The sequence below is a fragment of the Bradysia coprophila genome (genome assembly GCF_014529535.1).
Source record: "Bradysia coprophila strain Holo2 chromosome X unlocalized genomic scaffold, BU_Bcop_v1 contig_45, whole genome shotgun sequence".
NCBI lineage: Eukaryota > Metazoa > Arthropoda > Insecta > Diptera > Sciaridae > Bradysia > Bradysia coprophila.
The window spans coordinates 885,345-911,852 of NW_023503339.1; the positions used below are offsets into that span (position 1 = coordinate 885,345).

General features: G+C 33.3%; 1 protein-coding gene across 1 annotated transcript; it reads right to left on the bottom strand.

Annotated features, from left to right (window-relative positions):
• Window positions 1-5,824: 5,824 nt before the first annotated feature.
• On the bottom strand, window positions 5,825-19,675 carry LOC119070063. Its single transcript, XM_037174356.1, has 4 exons — window positions 19,234-19,675; window positions 15,790-16,022; window positions 13,399-14,838; window positions 5,825-6,706 (listed from the first exon to the last, which is right to left on the bottom strand). The coding sequence occupies exons 2-3, from the start codon at window positions 16,013-16,015 to the stop codon at window positions 13,442-13,444; spliced, it is 1,623 nt and encodes a 540-aa protein (XP_037030251.1). The 5' UTR covers window positions 16,016-16,022; window positions 19,234-19,675; the 3' UTR covers window positions 5,825-6,706; window positions 13,399-13,441.
• Window positions 19,676-26,508: the final 6,833 nt, after the last annotated feature.

The following is a 26,508-nucleotide window of genomic DNA, read 5'->3' on the forward strand; positions in this document are numbered from 1 at the left end:
ATGAACTATGTTACGTTTGGCTGTGCGACTATATTTCTTACCCAGCTACTTTACTCTTCACTATTGAAATTTACTAAATTATGTCTCTTAAAAAAATGAAAATTCTCACGTCCCTCATTCCAATTGTATTATCTCTGTGATCCATACCTAAACGGACTCATACTTGAGTTTCTTCATCCTAATTTTTCTTCCATGAAAGAATGTAAATAAACTCCCACAAATTTTCCCAATATTATCATTTGCAATAGATAATTCTCATCTCGAACAGATTTCACGATGCACTTTAATTTCATTTCATTTATAAACATTTCAACATATTTATTACTGAACTTTCGCTTGGTCATCCAACATCTTGCAATAATTATCATGCTACCTAATACACTTCAGAAAAATAACAACAACAACCTAAATCGTGACTAACAGATCCACTTTAAGATCTTGAAAATTTAGAAATTTGGAGAGTAATAAAAATTATTCGAATCGGTACATGAAATGATCGACCAGTACGTAACCATAACTTTGGTATTTTGAGTTTTTTTTAAATTTAATCTGTCCAGAAGCGATTCAGTCATAAATAGATGCAAAACGGATAAACACTCGCGAGAGTTATTCGTAATGACACTGGGTTGTAGCATCGCTGGAAAAGTACCGTTTATTTCCAACTCAATTTAAGATCAATGTCGATCAGTGCGTCTTTGTAAGCTTTTTCTAAAACCAACATTACACCGAAACATAAATATTCCCGTCCCCAAAATGAACATAGCTCTCCAATTGAAACAACTGCAGTTTGTCATGAAAACGGATAACACTAAAAATTTCCTAGACCATCCTAATGTGTCTTAGGTCGGTAAACTTATTCGCAGCTAAAATGTCTGAGTTTACACTGAATTATGTTACCATTCCATATTTCTCGATTACGTGTTATTCTTCTCCATCTTTTCATAAACGTGGAAACACACGTGCAACCAATTCTCATCATAATATAGTCGGTTATTGGAAATTAGTTTTAATTCTGTGTGGGCACATATATCAGAGCAGCACATGTATCTCTACCAAGATCTATACTCAATATCCTATCCATATACAGAGCTGTGTACTTTCAGACATTCGAGTGAAAATAAATCTCTAAATGGACAAGCTAACATTGAAACATAGCATCATCATCGTTTACAACAATGGAAATAAAATAACATTTTCAATTAAATTGGTGCTGCAGCGATGTAATGTGTGTGCTTGAGTTAACCTGGTTTCCATGATGCAACACATCATTCGAAGTCAATACTACCTAATTTACGGTAAATTTTTGATGATTCTTTAATTGCGCTAAATTTTGTAATTTTCAAATTAATCTCCGATTATTTAGAGACGTTTACTTATACGTTTCAACGAGGTTTTCAAGTGATTGCATTCATTTTTCTTTTTTTTTTGTTGGCTAATTAGCTACTTATTAAAGTCGACGTCCATTGTAATTTTCAGAGGAATTCCATAGAAAAAATTGTTTGCTGTTAGAGCGGTATGCAATGCAAAAATGAGTTTTAGCCGATGAATATTTTAAATACCATCACGAATGTCTTTTGAGTTGACGTATTGTTTTTTAAAGAAACTTTTTAATTAGCTTTAGGCCTTCCTAACACTATTACTTGCTGTCTTGATCATGATATGTTCACACTTCCTATTGCAATCATTTAATTACGGTAAAAAAAGGGAACAATATCCTTCAACCAATCAGCGATAATGTTCTCCATCTGACAACGGAAACTGATCCCGTATGTTTTCCGGCTCCGAGAGTTTGCTCGCGTAGTTTCCTCCTCGCTTCGTTCATACCATGTACTCACATCGTCTCGCGCGCATAGGTGTATGTGTAATCAAGCTAAGTTTCAATGTTATTCATATGAATTGTATTTGTGGATTGAATATCGTTGTAATATAGCATAGATTGGTTTGGTACACACGAAGAACGATAATTCGGAAATATATCACACTAAGGCCCCTGTCAATAGAACAAAATGACAAATGAAAATGAAAAATCATCTCTTGAATGTATGTGTCGTTTTCATGTACAGACAGCAACGGCTGCTAGGAATTTCGCGCCGCGTCATTCACAATAATTGACAAAATGACACATTTTGTATAAGGAAAGTGTCACTTTGTGGGTTATTGTGAATGACGCGGCGCGAGATTCCTCAACACCACAGCAACGTAACTTGAAGTTGACATAATTCAAGTTACCTTATTTATGCGCGATGGTGTAAGTTCATGAAGCAAGTACGATTGTCATGTTTAAAAAGAAAAGAAAAAAACATAGCTAACGCCGACCCGTACGAAACACCTATTCGTATCAAAAGCCTTTAATGTGAAACTCTTCATTTCTCTTACTTCATTTTCTTCTCTGCTGAAAAACTATTCTTCCTTTTAAATCACTTACATTATCCACTCTTTACCTTGTTATCATATACAATTAAATTGCCGGAGGCAATATAGACAGCCCCGTACGAAGTCAAATTTCATAAATTCCTATTTAAACAGCTATATACCGCTATATTTACCTATATTTCACTGTAAATAAACATTTCACAGAGGAATATGCTATTATATAGCTCTATATGCCTGTATATAGCTCAATATAGCTGTATATAGGTATATATAGATGTCCATATATGGAATCCCTGAAACCCCTCACACTTAACACATTATTTCCATGTTAACAGAAACTCTCTAAGCATCATTTTTCCCACTTTATATCACTTTTAATAAAATCCAATATGGCCAATATGGTTGTTAGGAAACCGAAAATAGTACCGACGCTTTACATTCGTTAATACCTTTCAAACAAAAAAAAATCATGAAATTTGGTCAAAATTTACTCGAGATATTGACAAAATACTCCACGTTCACTGTACGGCCGAGTAGCCAGATAAGAGCTCACTCCAAGAGACCTAGCTCACGCTCCGGAGAACATAATTTCATAAACTTTTTTTTCCCTGATTGGTACGGTTAATACCTATCTAATAAAGCTAAAACGAACGAAATATGTTCAAATTTGGCCGACCTACAAGCAAAAACTGCTTGCCGCCCTGTGCCTGTTTCACACCAAGGGGTCTAACTCACAAGTCGGTCATCCGATTTCCATAAACTTTTTTTTTGTCGATCGGTATTGTAAATATCTTTCATTCGATGTATCATTTACGAGTATAGCGTTTAAATGTCCGGAGATATCTTCGAAAAACCGTAAGGCACTTATTGGGCCCCAGCTCAGGAGGGGTCGATCCAAAATCACTCATCTTCGAACTTAGCCTGTCTTTTGACATTACCAAACGGGGAAAAAAAGAATTTTTAAAATCGGATGCGTTTTACTCAAGTTATCGTGCAGACAGACGGACGGACGGACGGACGGACGGACAGACGGACATTTTTTTTCTTGCTGATTTGGCATCTCTGGACAACCACAATAGGTTTCCCTTTACTCAGGGAGTCCAATTCGACGTGTTACAAACGTATGCGTAAACCTATAAGACCCCAGTACTTCGTACGGGTCTAATGACATTTTTGTCAATGGTGTGTGAGATGATTTTTCATTGAATTTCTCCTCATAAATACTCTAGGAATATCTATGTATCACACACACAACAACAAAAATTTGTAATCACAACACAAAACAAAGCGAATGGACATTAAAAGGAACATTCAAAAAGGAAAAGGACATAAGGATTTTGAAATATTTGTATGACTTTCTTCCGCGCGCTTTCTCAGAATGTAAGTTACGTTACACATACATTCTTACATTCTTTCCGCACAAAACGTTCTTCGTGTGTACCAAGCCAAGCTAACGATTTACATTGCCCGGCACGGTGGGGTTGATCAAAACTTAAATAGAGTCGCGACACCACCTCTGATTTTTTTTAATATTCTTATTGAGGAACTCGAGTACTATAAGGAACCACATTCAGTTCGCAAAATTTTCCAGCCGTTTCGGAGAACCGGCACTCATGGCCGTGCGGGACCGATGAGTCAATTTGAATACAGATTGTTATCGCAACGGATAGAGGGACTAATTCTAAGCTAATTCGTATTAAAATGGCTCCCCTCGACAACTTGACCACGTAGCTACAGCCAGCTAAAGTCGAAAATTCGACATCTTTGAATGGTGATATGTCCAAGACGAAGAAAGTTTGAAACTGTTTGAATGGCGATATTGGTAGAGGATTCCATGCTCTATTAAACTCCGAGAATGGATTTTACAAAATTTGTCTGAATTGTACAATATTTGAAAAATTTTATTTTCACCATCCTCGGCGAAACTAGGACTTATCTGTAATACACATGTTGACCCTGTCTGCAACAAAACAATAATGCCTGATCAGCCTGCTGTCTAAGCTTAACAACGATACCACACTCGCCATACCAGCCTCACAACAAGTATCTGTTACGACATTTTGTTTGCAGCAAGGTTACTCTACGACGAAATTTTCAATTTACTATCTATCTTCAAGTTCCCGTTCCTTTAGAATGAGTGGAATTGTTATGCATTCTTCATAAATAAGTGGTTTAAGTTATTTAAAGCATTTCTTACATTAATTACGTGTATCTGGAGTCGGTTAAAGCTGATTTCGCTAGCCTAGAGGAAATTTACCCTAAAAATATGTGGAAAATATGTGGTTACGAATTTGGAGTGAATCACCCTATTTTCACCTTAACTGATGATTCAAGACCCGATGTGTAATTTACTGATACCTGTGATTTCTTAGCTATAGCTGTGATTGGTTTATTTTAAATTAATTTTTATGTTTTCTTAGTTCGTCTTGATTGATCATTTTGTTCCAAAAGTTCTTATTTTATTTTGATTGACTACTTTGTATCAAAGGATTTTGTTTTTTCGTTTTGGACGATTATTTTTGTATGATACCTCTTTTGATCTATGTTTGTTTTCTTCCTTTTTTAGTTTTACTTTATCCAAGTCATATGCCTATTTAATCTAATTATGTACCAAACCCGAATTGTATCCCACACGCCATAGGTTAAGTGATGATAATAAACTGAATTATTTAAAAAAAAAAACCAATCTACCCTATATTACATTGATGGGATTGAAAACAGAAACCTAAGCTAAGTTCATCGGATGTACTCTATTAAAAACGTATTTTTCGTGCATAATTGGCACACGATTTATTCCACCTGAGGAGGTTTTTTTGTGGCTGGTCGACTGTGGATGGTAGATACTCCACATAAACTTTAGTTAGAAAAGCAGGCGATAAAAAGCACGACCTGAATTCCATAAATGACCTAAAATTTCTTACAAATTTTTCCCCAAAATTCCTAAATTTTTGAATGCTTAAATTTAAAATTAAAAAAAAATGAATTTTTTGGAATTCACATTTCTTTAAAAATCTGTTGAAATTTCTTTTCCAGAAGACTGTTTTTTCGGATTTGTATGGTAGTGAGAGGATGAAATAACACTGAGTGATTGCTTTGGCATGTTACGAATATTCTTTGGATCGTTATGTGTGCAACTTGGAGACATGCATCTAAAAAAGTAGGTAAACTTCGAACCACCCAAATCCACCCACATCACTATGTCAGATCAGATGGTGTAAGTTTTGTCCAACAATTAACCATATATGCAACCGTCTACAGATAAATATTGGTTTCATATCCAGTCAAGTGAAGAATGTCGACATAATTCACTAAGAAGCCAAAAGATATTGTTGACACAGAAGCGATGCCTTTACCATAATCCAACCGAGAAACAGTAATTTTCAAGTTTAATTGTAATAAAAAAGACAATTCACTTTCATTTAACAATTTTTTGTTTATATTTTATTGTTTATTAAAGATTACAGCACAAGAGTCTTCACTATATATCAAACAAAATTGGCACATAATATAAATATATACAATTGCTTTGCTACTTACTTTAAGTGATTGTATCAGAAATAATAATAATAAAAAAAATAAATTTAAAATCTTTTTCTATATAAAAATAAAATAATAAAAAAAACCTAAATTAACATTACATTCAAGTCTATTATGTGCATAAATTGACGAAATCTGTAACAATGAACTCAGCTCAACAAATTGAATGCATCAAAACTAAATTTAAACAAAAAAAACGAAATTAAACAACGACAAAACAAAAATAAATTCACAACCAGCAAAATTGTTATAGTCTCAAAATATTTTGTTAGGTGATTTCTGACACAGATCAATTAATAATTCATTTATCACTCAGTGAAATCAATGGGTTTTTCGACGTTTTTAGTGTTTTCAATTTTGAAATGTGTAACGTTATTCGCTTGGTTTCTGTTTTTGCCTTTAATTTTCCTTTTATTTTAATTTTTTTTAATACCAAACAACCGTCTGACTAATTGAATGAGAAATAAACAATTCGTAAAATTAATTTGAATGTTGAGTTTACGTATTTTATTGTACAATTGCTGCAGATATAAATACCCATGACTTACATTCTATTTATCTCGATTGTAAATGTGTAAATAGCATCAGAAGCACAAACTGTTGCACTACTATCAAAAATTAAAATGTTTTGCTGTTGGTAGGTCATCAGTTAGTATGCTTCTGTTGTTGACGTCGAGTAAAGTGTCTAAAGCCAAAGTCTTGTCTCCGCCGCGGAAGATACGTTTCCATCACAATAGATAAAAGTCATAGCCGATAGAGTAGATCTCCGTTGTGCACAGTTTCCATACATCAGTCTCTAAATAATAAAAGAGGTCAGAAGAACATAGCATAAGACTCTAGGTCAGTTGAGAATGATATGTCTTTAACGTAAGGTTTGAAGTTGACCCAAAAAAACTTTACTCTTTTTTTTGACGAATTGAATATTGAAGAGACACTTCGCGTCAGAATAACCGTTTTCTACAAAAATTACAATTTCTTGTTAGTACAACAAAAATAAGGGATGGCTGTATAATATATCTTAGAATTAAATGAAGTAAAAGATTTTGCATTATACACTAGGCATTACTTTAAACCAATGAAAGTAGAGAACAGGTATGGCCGATCGCCGAATTCGTCTTAAACGCACTCACATTTTATGTCAAAATAATATGAAAACGAGTGCGTTTAAGTACGAAAATCAAATTTTTATGTCCTCCGGGCGGACAATAGACCATACCTGTTTTACACTTTCATTGCTTTAAACTAAGGAAGTAAGAAATGATGGAAATGAGACTTCTGTAAGCATGAAATTTGTTGAAAGAGATCACTTTGTCATGCAATCCAAAAGTAACAGACCACAACAATCATACAAGAAGAGCCATTTCCAACATTTACCTCGAAGAAATGCAATAACTCAGATCAACCATCTTTACAAGAAATACAACATTTGTCTGATTGATTCGTATCAGTCACTTCATTGTTATGGAAGAAAAGGGAAGATTTTGATCGCTCTGGCAGTACCATAGGTAATGAAAATTTCAAAAGGGCAAAGAATAGAGCAAAATCTTAGACCGCAACACCGTTTTTAATTGAGTGATTTAGTGGATTAAATTTACCAATTTAACTCACTCCATTCTTACCTCGAAAGAGTTTCGAAAGCATCAGTTTTCTTTACTCGAGCATGAAAACATTATGATAAGCGTCTCACGTTATATAAAATAAAAAAGGTTTTCGTGATACGATATTCGATCGAGTGCAACGGTTCGATTTCTTGCCAAAACCACATTGGTGTGCGCTCTGAATAAAATTGCATCCAAGTTATATCACATAAAATTGCGAATTAAAATAGTTGTAAAATTACGTTATCTGAATTGGTAGTTGACGGTTATTGTGTCTTTAATTATTCAAATGAAATGGAATAAATATAAAAAAAAATTAAAAAAAATCGAATTAAAGGCATTTGAGTTGACTGCCACAACTCATACAACAAATATATAAAAATAATACAAGCAATTGGATATACGCGAATGAGTGTATCAAATATAGAGTGTACCAGTATACCTATCTGTATGTAGGTCAAATAACATGGAAATTAATTACGAATTTTTTTTTATTTTGTTTTAATTTTGGACTTGGTATTATGATGGATGATGTAGAGTGTAATGAATTATGGTTATTCAATGTTATAAATTAACGTTCTGTACAAATTATTATATTTTTTCAATGCTAAGTGTAAACTCATCATGTATGAACTTTGTGTCCGAACAATGCTTTTTTATTTCATTTTTATTTTACACTAAAATTATTGCTCTTGTTAATTAGTTTTTCTACAGACATTACATTCATTTTCATCGTGTGTAGCACCATTTTTACGTTTATTCTATTCACTTCATAAACTAAGCATTTTTTTCATGATACACAGTGAAGTACTTAGCCTAAATTATTTATTTTTAATTATTCGCATTTGACTAATTTATCTCTTCGCATCAATTACATATCGAAAGTAGTGTCCCTTAACAATAATGTCCTAATATCCATAATAGTGGTTTCACGGAAGAGTCAGGATTTGAATTTCATTGTTATTTTGTTTCCTTGACTGATTCCCGAGCAAAAATTAATCGCAATTATCTTTCTATTTTACTCATTCTCGCCGCCATAGCACAGTCTTCAAATATCATGGAATTGAGAATGCAGAATCTGTATTGCAGATTGCCTGTTAGTTTCATAAATGTGATTTATGATAGAGAAATCTTACCTAAACTACATAACTGATTATTTCACATTTAAAAATAATAAAAGCAAAATGAAGCGAATTGCTAAATCAGAGTCTCACTAACTACTGTGATAGTGCTTTTTTAAGTGAAATTTCGATATTTGTTGCTAACACTGCAAAATAGTCTCTTGCTAAATCAACACCAACGCTTTCTAAAAAAACATCAGCCTTAAAAAATCCACTCGATGCTCGCGTAGTTAAAAATATGCCAATGACTACTAACAAACTATTTTGCTTTGCCTTTGAACGTTATGTTTTCCCGATTAAAGACCCAATAATTACCGTGCAGTATTTGCTTTATATCACGAAAGTTACTTCAAATATTAGAAATGCATTATAGCTCATAAGTCGACTATCGGATATTACAAGCTATCTCTGCATGCTGCAAAAAATATAAGCCAGGATTTATAATTTTATAAGTTATTTACTTTCACAAGCTATAATGCGTATAGTGGGTGTATAGTAAAACAAACATTTATGAGAAAATGATTAGAAAGAATAGTATATTACTTCCGAGGTTCCAAGTTGTGCATTTGATAAGTGGGGTGTTACAGCCCGACCCGAAGGGGAGAGCTGTATTCCCCACTTGTCAAGTACACAACTTGGAACCTCGGAAGTACAATGCTTTACGTGATTAGGCAATGTAAATGAAAATGAAACATGAAGTAACACGTAAAAATATTTAAAGTTCACTAAAGTGCGATTTTGAGAAAAAAGTTTCATATTTCAATAAAAAGAAGATTTACCATGAAAACCATTGAAAAAAAATATTTAATTTTTTTATAGAAATTATTGAAAAATATTGTTACCATCCCGATGCCATCCCACTTATTAGAATCTTAGTGAGAATCCAATTAGAATGAATTAGAATGGTTCGGATATCTTTTTAGTTTCATTCAAATTACAGCTTTTACAGTGAGATATAAAATCAATCAGACATTTTTCAGATATTCTGTTCACACTTTTGTTCTACAGAATAATAATCTACATCAATTAAAAATAAATTATTTATACTGCACACGGTCTATTGAGAGGCTGTATTCATTCCCTTAACTGTAAAGTCAAGGGTCATATATCATAAAATACGTTCGCTATGATCGATTTTGTAAAATGTATGAAATGTTAGCAAGAATCGGAAAATATTGAAATGTATGTAACGCTTGATAGCAAGATAACTTATTCTGAACCGATTTTCAAAATTTTAGTTTCAATCAACGAGGAATTAAGTTCCTGAGGTCAAGTTCGTAGATGGTCAATATCGACCTGCTGATCTGGGAGTTATTCCAAAAAGAGTTTTTTTCTGGTTTCTTGATAGCACGATAACTTGAGTAAATCTAAACCGATTTTGGAAATTTTGGTTTTAATCGACGAGGAATAAAATTCCTCAGGTCAAGTTCGTAGGTGGTCGATGTTGGACAAATGATCTGGAAGTAATTCCCAAAAGCATTTTTGTCTGGCTTTCGGATTTCACGATATCTCGAGAAATCCGGAACCAATTTTGGAACTTTTGATTTTATTCGATGAGAAATGACATTTTTGTGATCAATTTCGAATACGGTCAATGTTAGACTCATGCTCTCTGAGTAATTCCCAAAAGCATTATTGTCTGGCTTTCGAATGTCACGATAACTTGAGAAATCCTGAACCCAATTTGGAAACTTCGGTTGTATTCGACGAAGAAAAACGTGTTTGGGTTCAAGTTCATGATCTCATGATCTTGAAGTAATTCCCAAAAGCAATTTTATCTGGTTTTTGATTGCACGATAACTCGAAAAATCCTGAGCTTATCACTGGTCGGTGCTGTCAGTGCTACAGTTAGCATTGTACAAGTAAGAATCCAGTGTGTTTGCTAACTTTCCTCATTTCAATAAAAAAAATCAATTTACTTTAATTTCCCTAAATTTAAAAAGGCAGTCAAGGGACCCGACCCACATACAGTGGGGCCTAGTGAAAATACATGCTTATGTTTTCCGTACGCTCGAAACTGGCGTATTTCAACCCTAGGAAAAACATTAAAATTTACTCAGGTCTCAAAAGTCTTTCCGAGACTGATAGTGACAAGTGTTTACTCTATTTTATCACATAAGCGAAAACGAGACAACAACATAGACCTCTGAAGTGTAATTTTTGAATTATTCTTCTAGTTGAGTAACTTTGACATCCGAACACCGCGCCAATGTGATAATAAATATTATGCACGTATGACTTAGCGGTCGAGGCTTGCCGCATAAGCGAAAACGAGACAACGAGATATGCGAATGACACTTTGACAATTTACAGAAGTATAATGTTTGTTTATTATATCCTAGGTGAATAATTTTTTCGGGGAATCACACCGCGTATGCGATAAAACTTGGGATAAAAATCAAAAGTTCAATTGGATCAACAGAATACACACGAAAACTCTACTGTTCGAGGGCGTATTGTTTTTTCTTTAATTAAATTTTACCGAGTGTCAATTCACGCTCAATAAAATAATTCAAAAGATCTTTGTAATCGAAGACAGCTCACGGTCTCTCAATTTCATCCTTAAACTTAGGCTTTGTTCACAACGATATAATGGACCTTTGTTATTTAAATTTCAATTTATTGAATTGCATTGAGTATAATTGAAATAATCAATTAGCGAAGTTATGTAAAACGCTTCAATGCAGAGTACCTGAATGATATTACCGACTGAATATCTTTTTCTTTATTTATGCCTATAAGCTTATAATATGCAACAACTTTGCAAGACAAAATCTACATGGACATAGCATAAAGGTCCGTGACTTGTATGCAATGAGTGGTGTCTAAATTATTCACAATGCAATCGTAGTTTCCTTATAGGATTTCCAATTCTCAAATTCATTTGAAGCAAGAATTTCTAACTGAGAACTTCAAATATATACAGTTTTGGTCCTCTATTTGATTATTTAATCTACAAAACTATTTTTTGAATGTCTACTCTCTTTGCACTACTAAAACCAATTAATTTAATGTAAGCTCTCGTTTCCGTGTAAGCAAATAAATACTAGAACGACAGGGTTGTGTTAGTTTTCCTTTTTTTTTTTTTAAAGAAAATTCATGATTCTGTTTTAAGTTCGAAACAAAATGTGAATAACTTTAAGCGGTGCTATGCATACCGTGTGTAAAATTTCCTGTAAAAATTCCGAAAGGCAGTGCTTAACATTAGTGAAGAAAATAAATTGAATTTTGAATAAATTGCTATTGAATTGTATCGGCATCAACGATATATCTCGTAGTCTTATATCGGATAAAAAAACCAACGATTCCGTTTTACAAACAAGTGTGTGAAGAAACATAGTTTTCTTAGTTTTCTTATCCTTTGGAATTTGTTCGCATTAATTTGATTTTAGTGTTGATGCATTTTATATTTACATGGGCTGTTAAGTGTCGAATTCTCTACGTTCTTTCAGGAATCTAAATGCAAAGTACAATCAATAGAATGAAATTCTATTGTTCAGATTTCTAGAAGAACGTATTCGAAGTGTTCGACATTCATGTGAATTCCAATTATATACAACATGTAATGAAGACTGGAAGTTGTCAGTTGAAAGTTGATTGAATTTAAAACGGCTGCAATGTGATTGAAACTGAAGTCGTCAGAATAAAATAAATTCGGTACAATTTTATAGGTATAGTCTTTTCTACCATCAATTGAACCTGTTAGAGATGACTATCATCTGTTATCGAGTTCTGAAATAAACAAATATAGCCGTGACTAATGCGGGTTCCCATCGGTCTTATTATTAGATCAAATGAAGTAATAGATCCGATAGTAAAACTGCTGATATGCTTGCCGTATTTGAAAGGTTCAAAGTGTTATTGGCTATAGAGCCTGAGGCTGTAAGTAGTTCCGTAAATGTAAATGAAGCAAATGACATAATTGGAATCAATATTTGTTGTGTCTGAAGTACACAGAGACTTTACATCTATAAAATGAAATTGCGATAGATAAAATGGTCATTTTTCGGTGGCGATTTCTTTAAAAGTTAACAAATAAACATTTAATTCCACGTCTCAGTGAACATAACACGTTCCGTTACACGCCATTTCTTTGCAGTTGCAAATTTTAATGTAAACGAAATAAATAAATGCATTAGACTAAACAGAGAGCGTGTATATACCAAAAGAGTTCAAATTTAGTAACATAAAATAAAATAAACAAAAAAAAGTTAGTCACACCTGTCGTCCCATCTATATTTGATTTTTTGTCGGTTTGAATTCAAAAAAATGAGTTCGTAGATAAGGCTAATTTCACCAAAACATTGCCGTAATAGCCTCGGTAATAGCTTCAATTTTACGTAGTTTAGCGAGTAGGTTTTTTGTTGGCGATAAAAAATTACAATTTGAGCGAACATTTTTTACAACAATTTCTAGTTTATAAAAGCGTCTGACTGTTTGATGGCTACATTTAGTGTGTCCAGTCATGGATACAAACAAAAAATTAAAAATTAAATTTATTTTCGTGGGAAACTGACTTTTTTCTATAAATAATCTCAAATTTATTTAGTTAATTCGAAAAGCAGTTCGATTTTCAACGATATACTATTTTTACTTTGAGGCCGATCGGGCCCAAAAAAAATCTTAAAATTTCTTCGAATTCCATGGAAAATGTTTTAAGAATTTTTAAGAATTAAAATTTTAGAAAATGAGCCCATTTCGTCAAGTTACACGCTACGTTTCAAAGTAGCAGAAAGACAGAAAGTAAAAATAAAAATTATCGAACATACCTGTTTCAAACGCCTCACCACGATCATCGAATGTGCAAAAATTTCAGTTAGAATTTTTCAAAAATCCTAACTTGTCCAGCGTTTTTACGCTTCGACTAATCAGTTGACTCTTAAACTTCCAAATGGTTTTGTCTTCAACCGCATTTTGTTTGTATTCGTCGCAGCTCTTTTTGAGCGTCTTCACACAGTCGGCACGATAGTGTTGCAGTTGAGCGTGTTCGGTTGATATGGGATATGACTGGCAGCTTCCACCCAAACAGGCGAGTGGGAAATGATTGTGCAATGTCAACACGAGTTCAGGATTATGGAAACATTTCACGTATTGATTCGGTTTCGTGTAGTTTTTGGCACGATGTACATGCTGTAGCATATGCAAATATTTCGGCACGTCACGGTACCAGCCGTGTTCGTGTTGATGTTTGTCGAGAAAATACACATTCCGGACATTGTAACTGGGATAGGTGGCTCGTTTCGAATTTCGAGTTTCTTCCAAAACTCGCTTCATCAGATCGCGCCACGATAAGTCATTCTTTGGCATAATTATTTCGTCGATGTCCAATAAAGTAATGAAATCGTACATGTACAGATTACGGTACAGGCAGTCATTGTACGGAATTATTTCGTTTTGTCTTTTATTGGTTGTTTTTTGTTTTAAAAACCAATGCTGCAGACCAGGAACATTGGGCTGACCACCCGGCAGTGTAACAGGTGTCACCTGAACCAAACCTTGTGCCTCATAATGGTCCAACACTTTGGATATGTTGGGATGAACATTTAATTTGTAAAAGTAAATTTTATCCGCTCCGAGTATGCTAATCAATTCGATCCATTCAATCAGTCGAACCGATAAATCGTCATACAAAAAGTCTAGTCCCTTCACACAAACTGCAAATCCTTTTTTATGGTCATCGGCTGGACGATTGTAAATCACTTTCAGATTGTTGGTAGCCGAATCGCATTTTTTTTCAACAATCGAAACAGAAGCGGGTACAAGTGAATGGAATGGTTTTGGGATGGGACACGCTATTAGGTAAGGCTGATATATTCCTTGCTTATAGTTTCCCCATTTGTTGTACCAAATGTATTTATACTCAAAGGTTTTCACAATGTACGGTTCCTTCTGACCGTCGAACCACAGTTGACAGTATGTTTTAACATTCGGTTCGATTCGATCAATCATTCCCAAAATTCGAACGGCCGGACCCAGCAGCGATGCTTTCCGAATATCGTAGTAAGCTCCGAACAATTGAAATGTTCCGTTCGATGTTCGAACGGTTTGCCAGTAAATGTTACTGAATTCCAATTCGAAAATGGAAGGATATCGGGCACAGCTTGTCGAATAGTTACGATCGGCGAACACTTTATTTTTGTTCCAATATGCGATTGGTAGCGAGGAGATTCTCGACTCGACTTCACGGACTAGAGTTTCATCATCGATTCCTGAAATATTTTTGTTTGTTCATTGTTTGGAGTAAGATGAACGATGGATCCGATGAATGCGAAATAGAGGTTGGGTATGACCTAGGGACAGTCTATGGACACAAAATCTTACACTAAGATAACGAAAAAAGAATAAAAAAATTTCCGAAAATTCTAAATCAATATACATGTAGTGCAAAAATGATAATCAATAACTTCGAATATATTCTCTGCACACTCATGTGTACAACAGTAAGTACCGAAACAAACTGTTCTTGAGTAAATTAAAATCTACGACCATTTCGATAATATTTTATTGACTTGTAAAACATAAACCGAATTTTCGGTCGGGGTGGAACAACTTAAACAGTTGGAAAGAAAGATTTATGGACGAAATGTGAAAATAAAATGTAGGTCGAGTGGATTTATGAACGCCAACAAATAATAGACAACGTTTCGCTATAAAAATTTCCTATTTTAGGAAATTGCCGCAACAATAGAAAGCTCCCAGTGAGACTTTTTAAGTTCTTATAAGTTTTTAGTCAATAGTCTCTCAATTAATGACACCGTCTCTCACTTCATTCATGCACCCAAATCGAACAATAATTGTACGGAATAAAGACACTGTTGGTATGACTTAACAAGAAGATCCCGTTGCGGGACTCCCGCTTGGTTTTGAAATGACTTTGTTATTTTGAAATGGTTTGTTTTCATAAGCAATGTTTGGTCAAATTATAGCTTACAGATTCACACCTCTGCAAGCTGTAATTTCAGGGAAAATTGAAATTGGTCTGTATGTGTAATTTTTGTAGACAAGTTCGTTGTTTTAGACAGTACTATCCTATCCAGTCATTATACCATTACGGTTTACTTTTGATTTTACCTATATTTCGAACATTACTCGGATCATCAATCCATTTCTTTGGATAATTTTAGGGTTATTTGAATCACAACCAATAAAATAAGATTTACCTTGTCGATTATCCACCAATACATCATCCAATGTGCCATCGGGCGGATTCGAAGTTGCTTCGGTGTAGCGATTCTCTCGTTGCAGTAAGAACCGTCTGCTCACCGGTGTTTGAAAGTGATCGGAAAGTGTAGCACCTCGATCATTTAGTTTCAGTAGTCCTAAAACTAGGAATGACCAAAGGCCCAGCACGAAAATGAATTTCAAGATGGTCGTCGACTTGTCCATAGTCGGTCTGGAAAGCGGTTCAAAGTATTTTATTTTAAAAATATTTTAGCCGTATACTTGGGAGAGAAGTTTCAAAACGGTTAGTTTGTCGTCTGGTAGACAATAACTTGTAGTAATAATGTAACTTTAAACTTATAGAAACGGTTGGTCATTGGCTATCGACAACGATCAGCTCTGACTGGCGTTCTCTTAAATAGAAAAATGATAAAAATATTGAAGTGATAGATTTTCCACATAGATTTATTGGTTTTGTTTCGATACGCTTACCGTTCCTAAAATGTGAAATAAGCTATCCCAATATTCTATCGACGTCAACCGTCACAATTATAAATCAGAAATACAATGCTTCTAATGTTCAACTTTCTAAGCGTGACTTTTTGATGTGAAAAATTGATGACGTTAAGCACATCACAAAACACAATCACAATCTAAACAATCATGAATTTCATCGCTTAGATTTTAACATATTTCCGCGCTGAGGAAAGGATTAATTTGGCTATTCAATTTTATGTTGAGCAAAAAGTAATATGAAGTAGGGAAACGATTGTTCGTTGAAGGGTGTGACTTAATCCGCTTTCTTATTTTTTTATCTTCTATCTAGAACAACGTTACAACTGTTGTAAAATATTAAAATTTATGCAAGTTATTGGTTGGAAATGTTGTCGTGCTTGAATTTGACTAATCCCTTTCCCAAATATAATTTTCACTTCAAGATCAATTAGCAACCAACAACCCGGAAAGAGGTGAAACTCAATTTGAGGGTAATGGAACACAATAAAAAAAATCAAATGAAACATTCGGTGGTAGGAAACTCTTTAATTAGGGAAAAGCTTTAAGTTATACAACTCAAAAATTGACTAATTTAAGGATGATTCGAGATTTGTTTTATAATTTCCCAAGTTTATTCGTTCCGAACTGCCATACATTGAGCGTCGATTTAAATTCACTCAATTTATATAGTGATTTTGAAAGCAATTCTAATAGAAGGTCACCAAAGAGTCTGCTGAAATTATTATGGTTCTGGACTGACAATTTGTTAACATTTGTTCTATCCGCAAACTTCGCTCTTGTTAAATGTAAATTACGATTAGAACAAAGACAGCTCTCTAGCAATATCACACCAATTGTTTACAAAATAAGGAGGCCAAAAATTGTACAGTTTTCGTTTGTAATAGTATATTACTTCCGAGGTTCCAAGTTGTGTATTTGATAAGTGGGGTGTTAAATAACAACTTGGAACCTCGTAAGTACAATGCTTTACGTGATTAGGCAATGTAAATGAAAATGAAACATGCCGTAACACGTAAATTTCATTACACTATATTCATACACTTCAAAAATAATGAAATTTACAAGTGGACACTGTACGATTTTTGTAAACAATTGGTGTGATATTGCCTTGGTAGAGCGGATAGTTTAAGGTCGATCGATAAAATCTTGAACAGTAACAGTATGTAACAGTAACATAAAATGAGCAATGCTCCTAAACAAGTTGAATTTAACTTAAAAATGATAATCCCATTTTGTGTAGTTGCGATGACCATACTTAAACTACCACTATAAATCTGTGATAGACAATCATTATTATTTTTAGATATCTGTCTGTGTATATCCATGTCAAATCCACCCCACGTTTACACTGAATAATGTTAATGTTGTGCTACTCGTCAACCGAGTTTTTATAGAAACGGAATGTGTAAAAGATTAAAAATGAAATTAATTGGGGCGTAATATACACAGAGCTGGTATGATAAAGGTTTTGATATAAGAGAAAACAATTTTTCCACTTTTAGGTAGCTGTTTACGTTCAATAGATAATTGACTCGTTTAAAATTTTAAAAAATAAAACGAAACATAGAAAGTTTAGTTTACAATCGTTAATTAACATGAAAATTGTTAGTCCCAGACTGGGCTAGATTATTTCTAGGTAAATCTGTTGATTTTCATTCTTTCAATAAAAAAAAACTTTGAAATCAATCGATTAAACCACACCACTTCACATAAATAAACCATTCGCCAGGTACACATAAAGCTTTCAACGAATTACAACGAAAGATAGCATTGCGCTCGTCTAAACATAAACTTTTATCCTCTATAATGCAAATTTATATTCGAATCTAACTGTAAGGACAGATCACAACCCACATACATTTAAACGATTTCTTATTAATATCCAGTATTTTTCTTCATTTGTGATAAGCTGTACGATGTTATACTATGTCTTGCACACTTCGCTTAATTTGTATCAATCGTAAAATCAGGACTTTGTGAAGATCGTAGTATTTTCATTGTATTCCTAAGATAGTTACAGGGACTGTTTTCGAGAGAGAATATTTTGTTTCCGATTTTCTCATATTCCATCGATTCTCGGAAAATTGTTAGTTAAAGAAGAAAATACGGAAACTGAATGAAAGTTTATGCAAAAACTGTAGAAGATTCAGACCGTAGAAACTTCACAAAATAGTCCCTGATTCAAAGTCGTCGTTCCGGTTTTTCATACTTTTTTTTATTGCTAAGCCTTTTCGAAAGAAAGAAAAAATAAAACGAAAAGAAAATGAAAAACACATCTTTCGTAATATAAATATAAAATTATATACAAAATAACTGTGTGGCTGCGCTGGTCTGCATTCGCTCACATTCGGTATAATTAAATTTCTTCGCGCGGCACACTCACTTGTTCCAATATGAAATCATAGCGCAAACCGCTTTAACATTGAATTTGTATGAAAAATGGAACCAGAACCATAATTTCAGTTTTAAGGTCAATTTAATTAAAACGAGTTTTATGTTTAGCGATATATATCATATAAAAAAGCGCGTGCATAACTTCGATGTACATGTATAATCAAACATAAAAATAATATTAAAAATTTGTAATGTTATAAGAACAACACTTAAGTGAATGCGAAAGTATTAACAAATAGAGTTAAATATTGGCAAAATACGATATTTATAAATAAACAAAAACCGGTTTAATATTCCTTTTCCAAAACGTGTAATGTGTCTCACTGAAAAACGTTTATATATTTATATACCTTTCTACGCAAAACGTACCTGCGATATGCATTAAAATACATAAATATTTGAATGACCAACAGAAAAACGAACAAAACGGACATGAACACCTCTAACATTCTCATGTATGCACACACCATATCAGGAGATTGGAGATACATATAAAATATAATAAACAACAAAAAAAAATTGACAATATTTACCTGTTGAACCGTTTTGAATAAACAAAATAATCCTATCAGTAGTGGCCGATAAAGTACAATCCAGTCAACATGTTTCGTTCGCACAACCGTTTGTCATATTTCTCTGTTTGTTGCAGTTTAAAATAATAATGCAGCATTAAACAAATATTATACTAGAAATTCTGATCAAGTTTATTGGCCATCAATCACAGCATCTAGCCGTCTAATTAAATTTAATTGATTTTCTTTTTTCGAATATTCAAACAAACAATTTCAGTGATACGAATCACATCACGCTCTCTGTGTGGTGTTTTGTTTCAAAGTTGTCACATTAAAATAAATAAAATAAAAATATTTTGTTTTATATTAAAATAAAATAAAAATAAAAAGAAATTTCTGTTGTGAGAACAGCAAAATATTGTTTATACACAGCATTCGTCGAATGCCGGCGTGAGACTGAAAATGTAGTTAAGAAGAATTTAACTCAACACACTAACTGATATTACCTGAACATCGGGTCGATGAGATTGGTAAAAAAAGAGTAAAAATTGTTGAGTGTGCGGTAGTTGAACTAGCGGTCGGAGTAATGTTTAAATAAAAAAAAAACCAGCACACACACAACTCCTCGAATCGGTGATATTAGCGTGTGAGATTATCAAGATTATATCGAGCGAATAAGTTACCACCAAAATGTTTTAGCATTTTTATATAAAATTATGTTCATATCCGCGTAAACAAATGGCTCGTATGATGAAAGATGAAAGGTTATTTAATGGGTGTTTGATCATCGATAAAACGAGAGGAGCGATATATAAGTATGTAAGCTGTTTGTGGTTATTTTATAATGTTTGATGAAAATTGACCTATGACACGGTGAGTGTGTGTGTTGCAGCGGATTACAAGAAGTGTGTAGAAAATCTCTACTAAATAGTTTACAGTTGATAACGGTTATACACTTATGTCTATTAGTTATTTCTTATTTTATATTTGTAGATAATATGCAAACCGTGCAGATGAACCGTGGGTAGGAAGTGCAATGTTTTTTTTTGTTCAAAACAGATTTACAATTAATTGCAGACGATGATTGGTTTTTTTAACAAACAAACAAAAATGTTAAAAGCGTTTTAAATGCTGGCAGGATAATAAAGCCGATTATTGATGACAAAATATTTTCTTGAACCGTTGACGGAGATGGAATGGAATAACAATATTTTATATGAATTGTTTTGCCATTTAGGTCTTACAGTTTTCTCTTCAGGTTCCAATATCGAAGTACCACAAATGATGTTTATTCTTTTAAGTTAAATTAATGACAGCCAATAGGTTGGGTGTCGCTTAGGTGGTTTTAGACGGCTGATTGAATCATCCTCAATAGACTCTCAATTACATTCAACATTTATAATTTAACTTTTGCTTTTTGCTTAACGCGCTGGTTAGATAATACTTATTTATGCCACCGAGAGTGACAATACACATTGTGTGCTTAAACTCGTATATTATGTTACTAGGACTAAAAAGGTGTATTTTTTGACCACGGTGCTGAAATCCTTCAACGATGTAGCGTAGCGTACGTTTCTGGTCCTAGTGACATAAATGTACCGAAAAGCAACGTACAACTGTTCCAGTTCCATCGACAATTCATCGTATATTTGTAAATATCCATATTGGCTCTCTGTCATTTTTCTACTAGGTATTTCTAAACACAATTTAATTTTCATATGACGCGCTGCCCACCGACCACTGATTAAATTCATATCATCGACCAAGTGGATTTTTTCTCGAATTTGCAAAGTTTTAGTGCGGAAGTCTTAATGATGATGAGAGAAAAGTTTTTTTTATTGTTGATTCGCTTCAAGTTGTCAAGGAAAAAACCTAGAATCTTTTCAATGTATACAAAGTTGTCTGTACAAAAATAATAATCACATAAAGTGCAGTCGATAACATTATTTTTACTCCGTAGAAACTTTTACAAGAATCAGTCGCTTCAATTGCACCCAAAACTTCTTCTCAATGTATTCTAACAAGAAAATAAAGGTAATTAAAATCTCAATTTTTTTGTTCGATTGATTCTTGCAAACGTCTAACATTTTCGACTCGTAGCCCACATAGCGTGTGAAAGAATATTATGTCCAACGGCATATTAACTACTTCTAGAAATTCTTGCGATTTTGATAGGTTGGTTGAGCGGTAGCAATAAATCATACTAAATTCAGATTCCGATGAGACAAATCCGGATTTGGTTTAACTTCAATCACCGAAGTTTATGGTCTAGCAGACTCCAGAAAATTTGTCTTATTCTTTATACTCAGATTCAATTCAAAAAATTACTCGGCCAGCAATAAATGTTTCTTGTAGGATTCATCTTTTATTGATCTAAGCATTTCAACACATTGATGCAGAATCTTACACTTCATTTGTTAGACTTTTAAATTTGATTTGTAAATTTACATTCAACATTTTTAGGATAGATTTAGGACTACATTTACCAGATGAGACAAGGCTGTTGAATAAAGCAACAGCTTCATTTGTTTTTTAAAGTTGTAGCCAACGGTAGAAAATAGAAACAATAATTTGAACATACCTCTGCGAAATTCAATTTAGTAATTTGTTTGTCTGAAAAATTAAATGCTCGAACAAATAAATAAGTTTTGAACACCTATATATCTAGCGCCAACATGCCATATATACTATATTACTATAATATTCGCGAATTGTGGTTAATTTTCATAGAACAAAGGCAGACAATGTACATAATTTGTAATTTATCGTGCAAAGCTCGGATATTATCGAAAACACAAAATGAATCTTAAACCTACAGGTGCAATAATATATGACTTAAAAATAAACGCACATAGCAGATAGAAGATTAAATTGTAACGTTTCGTCGTGAGCTAATTGCATAATATATTCGTATTTACATTTTGTGTGTATACATATTATTAGATCAGAGAACAGTACTTGGATATTAAACATTGAGACTTGGGTACATTGTGCAGTGTATGCAAGGGGAGCGCACACCAATGATTTGAGAGTCTAATACATGGCACAGAGACGAATGTGAGAGTTAAAAACGAGGGGAAATGGAGCTTCACTGGTTATTGTTAAAATTTCCTGAAAGTTCGTTTTCTTGAGAAAACCTATATCTCAATATAAAAAAATAGATTTTCAAAAACGGGCATATGTCGTCAAGGAATCGTTAATACAAAATCCCACGCGTGACTGCTATCTACATCTCTTTCTATTATATTTCAAACAACATCTAGAATCTCTTTCGCATGCGTGAAAGACTTTATGAATGGTCCCTAATAAGATCTCATGGATTTTCTATAAGAGTATATTCACTACTGAAACTTTGGATTTATTTTTTATAGTTTAATCTGACTTCTCTTAATTTAAAAACTAGAAGAAAGACAATTGGGTCATAAAATAAATAGATGGTGTCTAGTCTATGCTATCGACAATGACGACTGGAAAAATAACGCATATTCACAGAATCGGTCTTTTATAGGGTAGCTTAAAATTAATAAAGTAAAATATTGGAGCAAAGGACTCGATCATGACAATAGTGATTACAGCGTTGAACACATCAGGTTCGTTTACACCACATTTAGAAGAAAAAATATTTTTTACTCTCTCTTATTAGTGCTTCTTTGTGGTAAAATGTAAAATTGTGTATCTGTATTAAGGTTTAATTGAAATCCCTCGTTGTATGGTAGGGAACGTGTTAAACATTAAATATGTTGAACCTGAAGTGTTCAGAAATTTACATTCGATGCATTTCCTACAACATGTTTAATCGAAAGCTAGAGATTCTGGCTATACAAAATATGCGACCTTCGAGATCTACAGCCGAGTTTAGCGATTGGGATAATTTTGTATGACCCGTTCATAAATTTAACTTAAATTCTCTTGGTATCTAACTTCTTTGGGGTTACGTCGTGTGATTCCTGAGGTGATTAAATTGAAGTCCAGAAAAGAATTGATCTTTTTATAACAGGGCCCATTATTGGGTTTTTTATTTACCGAAATTACCAAAATTTACTGAAAATTACCCCAAATTTTTCGGTAAATTCAGCAAATTTTAGATAAGTAAATAAAATTCCCAACTGCTTGATCACCAAAAATAATAATATTTTAGTCCACATTTCTATCTATGCGCTTCTAAAATATATACAGATCTAGTGATCTAGCTTTGTCTCTTTTAGGTCGAGTATCCGTCCCAAACAGATTTCATTCCCCCGATCTTTCTCTGTGTGACACCGTCGATGCCGTTTTTGAACGGCTCCCAATTAAAGTGCAAAGTGTGCAATATAGGTTTCAAATAGTATTATCATCATGGTGTATGTATGCAGTACTTGCACATAATCCATTGTTTTGTACTTATAAAATAATGAAAAGAAGAGACTGACTTTAAAAAGTCGATAATCTTATATCATCCGCGTTTATGATATGAGAAAGCATTTTACATTCCATTTCGAAATAGGCATATACCTACTTATTGTTTTATTTTAATTTATTTATTCAATGTTTTTTTCCTTCTCGTTTTGAAATTCTTTTACAATAACACTTAACCGATACCGTGTTATGGCGCTCTGTTGTTTTGATTGGCAATATAATTATTGTGGTAAACTATCACAAAAACGAGATGAGGGAAATGAGTGGTATTGAGCGACGTTATTTGAGTTTTAAATTAATTTTAAAGCAAACACTTAACCAATAAAATGATAAAGAAGAAAAAAAATGAAATCGAATTTATAGGTGGCTTTTGTTTATTTATAGAAAATCAAATTATGTTTTTATTAGACACGAAAAATGTATATATAAGTCTTTGTCAATTGAGTAAATCTCAGCCATTAAGCGACTTTATTTATATAAGTCGAAAGCAAAAAGAATCAACCAATTAAGATTTAACTTTTTCTGACTAGACGAACGACGATGGTTATTATGAAATCTTTCAATTTTAATTAGAAAATAAAACGATGCAAATTGATGAAGAAAATAATGTACAGACAGAAAAACCAATGGATTTGAAAATCGAAATTTTAAAATAATTGAGCAAAAACAATCGTAAGTTTGAGTTACATCTTCCTTCCAGTCGGTGGTTGGAAGAACCAGTCGGTGGTTGGAAGAACCAGTCGGTGGTTGGAAGAACCAGTCGGTGGTCGGAAGAACTTATTGAATATAAACGTTCTATCATTTTCACCACATTTAATGTAAAAACTATCAACTGGTTGATGTCGTATTTTATTGCAAAATTAATAATAAAACAAATGAAGTACAAGATTTTACTCTACGATATTTACTTCAAATGACAGAAGTATAAGATTTAATGATAACACCGCAAAATGCTCTGCATGTTCTAAAGGATTTAAGGAACATTGGAATTTAGTATTAATTCAGAACATAAAAATTTATCACAAACAATGCGCATCAAAACTCAAGGTAAGTCCTTCAGGAGAAAGTATCGTATCAGCCATTTTTCTAATTCATGCATATAACACAGAGATCATCGGACTATGCAATTTGATTGAAATAATTCGTTCAGACCAACATTACAGCAGAATGTGGCAAAGACATACTTCGACTGATTTAATCAGCGTACAAACAGTGAACTTTTCAAAAATGACTAATCCTATGACTTTCGGTTAATGTGGCATTTCATAGTAAAATGAATGTTAGAACAAAGGGTAAGATAAGATTTTGCATCAAATACAGTGAGTGCAATTCGACATTTAATATATTTATCAAACAGTACCAACAGAATAGATCCCTGACACTTGCCGTTTGTGAACACCACCCTCCACCAACTTAAAATTATCTACCATGAATTTTAACAAATATTATAAGATTCATATCATTATAAAACCAGTCAGAACCACTTGTTAACTTTTTACAGACGGCTATGTCATCCGTTATCGACAGCGATGACAAAAATAAGCGATAAAAGTCTGACTAATTTGACTTTGCAATAGCAAAAAGAATGTTAATACTAATGAATGTGTAAGGTTTATGTTACTTGTCCAAAGACTGTTCATGTCATTGTCCTAACTTTACAATAAATAACAAATCTACTCTGATATTGCAAATAATATAATGCGAGTGACTAGTTGGAATAAATGAATAGAAAGGGTAGGGTCTTCTAATCAAGGAAATTCAAATTTCATGATAATGGGATTTTTAAAGTTGGTTTCCTAGACGGTACACACTCCGTAACTTGTTTATAATCTTCCACCTACACCTGTCTGTCTATTCTGGTGAGATGGGCTTATTATCACCATTGAGTGTTAAAACTGAAAACAACGGAATGGGTAAGTTAGAACAATTTAATTTATCGAAAGATGAATTACTGATTGTAGTATGTTATTCAAAAGTTCGACTCAAAGTTCGATAAAGCTGTCAGTGAATGGATAGGAAGAAACCATATACATTTCCCTCTAAGAAAAACTTTTTGACAGAGGTGTTCTAAATGAAGGATCAACCAACATATGTTTAACGTTGCAGGTGTGTATTCAAATTTCCACAGCGGTAGCACGCCTATAGTCGTGAAATAAAAATTGGTATTTACATCCTTCCACACATACGTATATAATTGCATATGTACGGTAGCCAGAGAGGTAATAACAGATGGCGTTGCCGCAACGCCATCTGTTATGATTTCTATGTAGCTGAAACTACAACTCGGACATATTTCTCCTTCTTTTGCAGTCTTTATTGTATCCACTGCTGGTTGTAGACCTTCCCGTACTGAGTATTTATCCATTAAAACATCATTCTGGCTGTTGCAGCATTTCTGGCATTTGGTTTATAATTTTCAAGAATTGTTGTTTTGCTGGGGTGAATAGGCTTTAAATGACTATTCATCCCAGCAAAACAACAATTCTTGAAAATTATTAATTTTCTTTCATAAAATGTTGGAAAAACAGAATAGAGCTGGGGTTGCCGATCCAAATTCGCATCAACTGATAGACATCGGGACAATTTGATTGATTTTGTAAATTTTTGAAAATTTTGTTTCCTCCGCGTTTCATATGCTCTTGCAGTCTATTTTAAATAAAATAATTTCGGGTATAAAGTCGAATCTCTCTCATTTGGATTTTAACCATCAGTACACGGTGCAATGCACACTACAGTTATCATCTTTACCTCTGACAGACCATGATCTTTTATACCATCCGTCACTGTTCAAACACTATATAGTAAAAAGGTTGGCTTTGCGTAAATTCATTCCATATCGCACACAGAACACATTGAATATTTACATGTTTGCAGGATATGCGCACGAAGCGCATGCGCCAG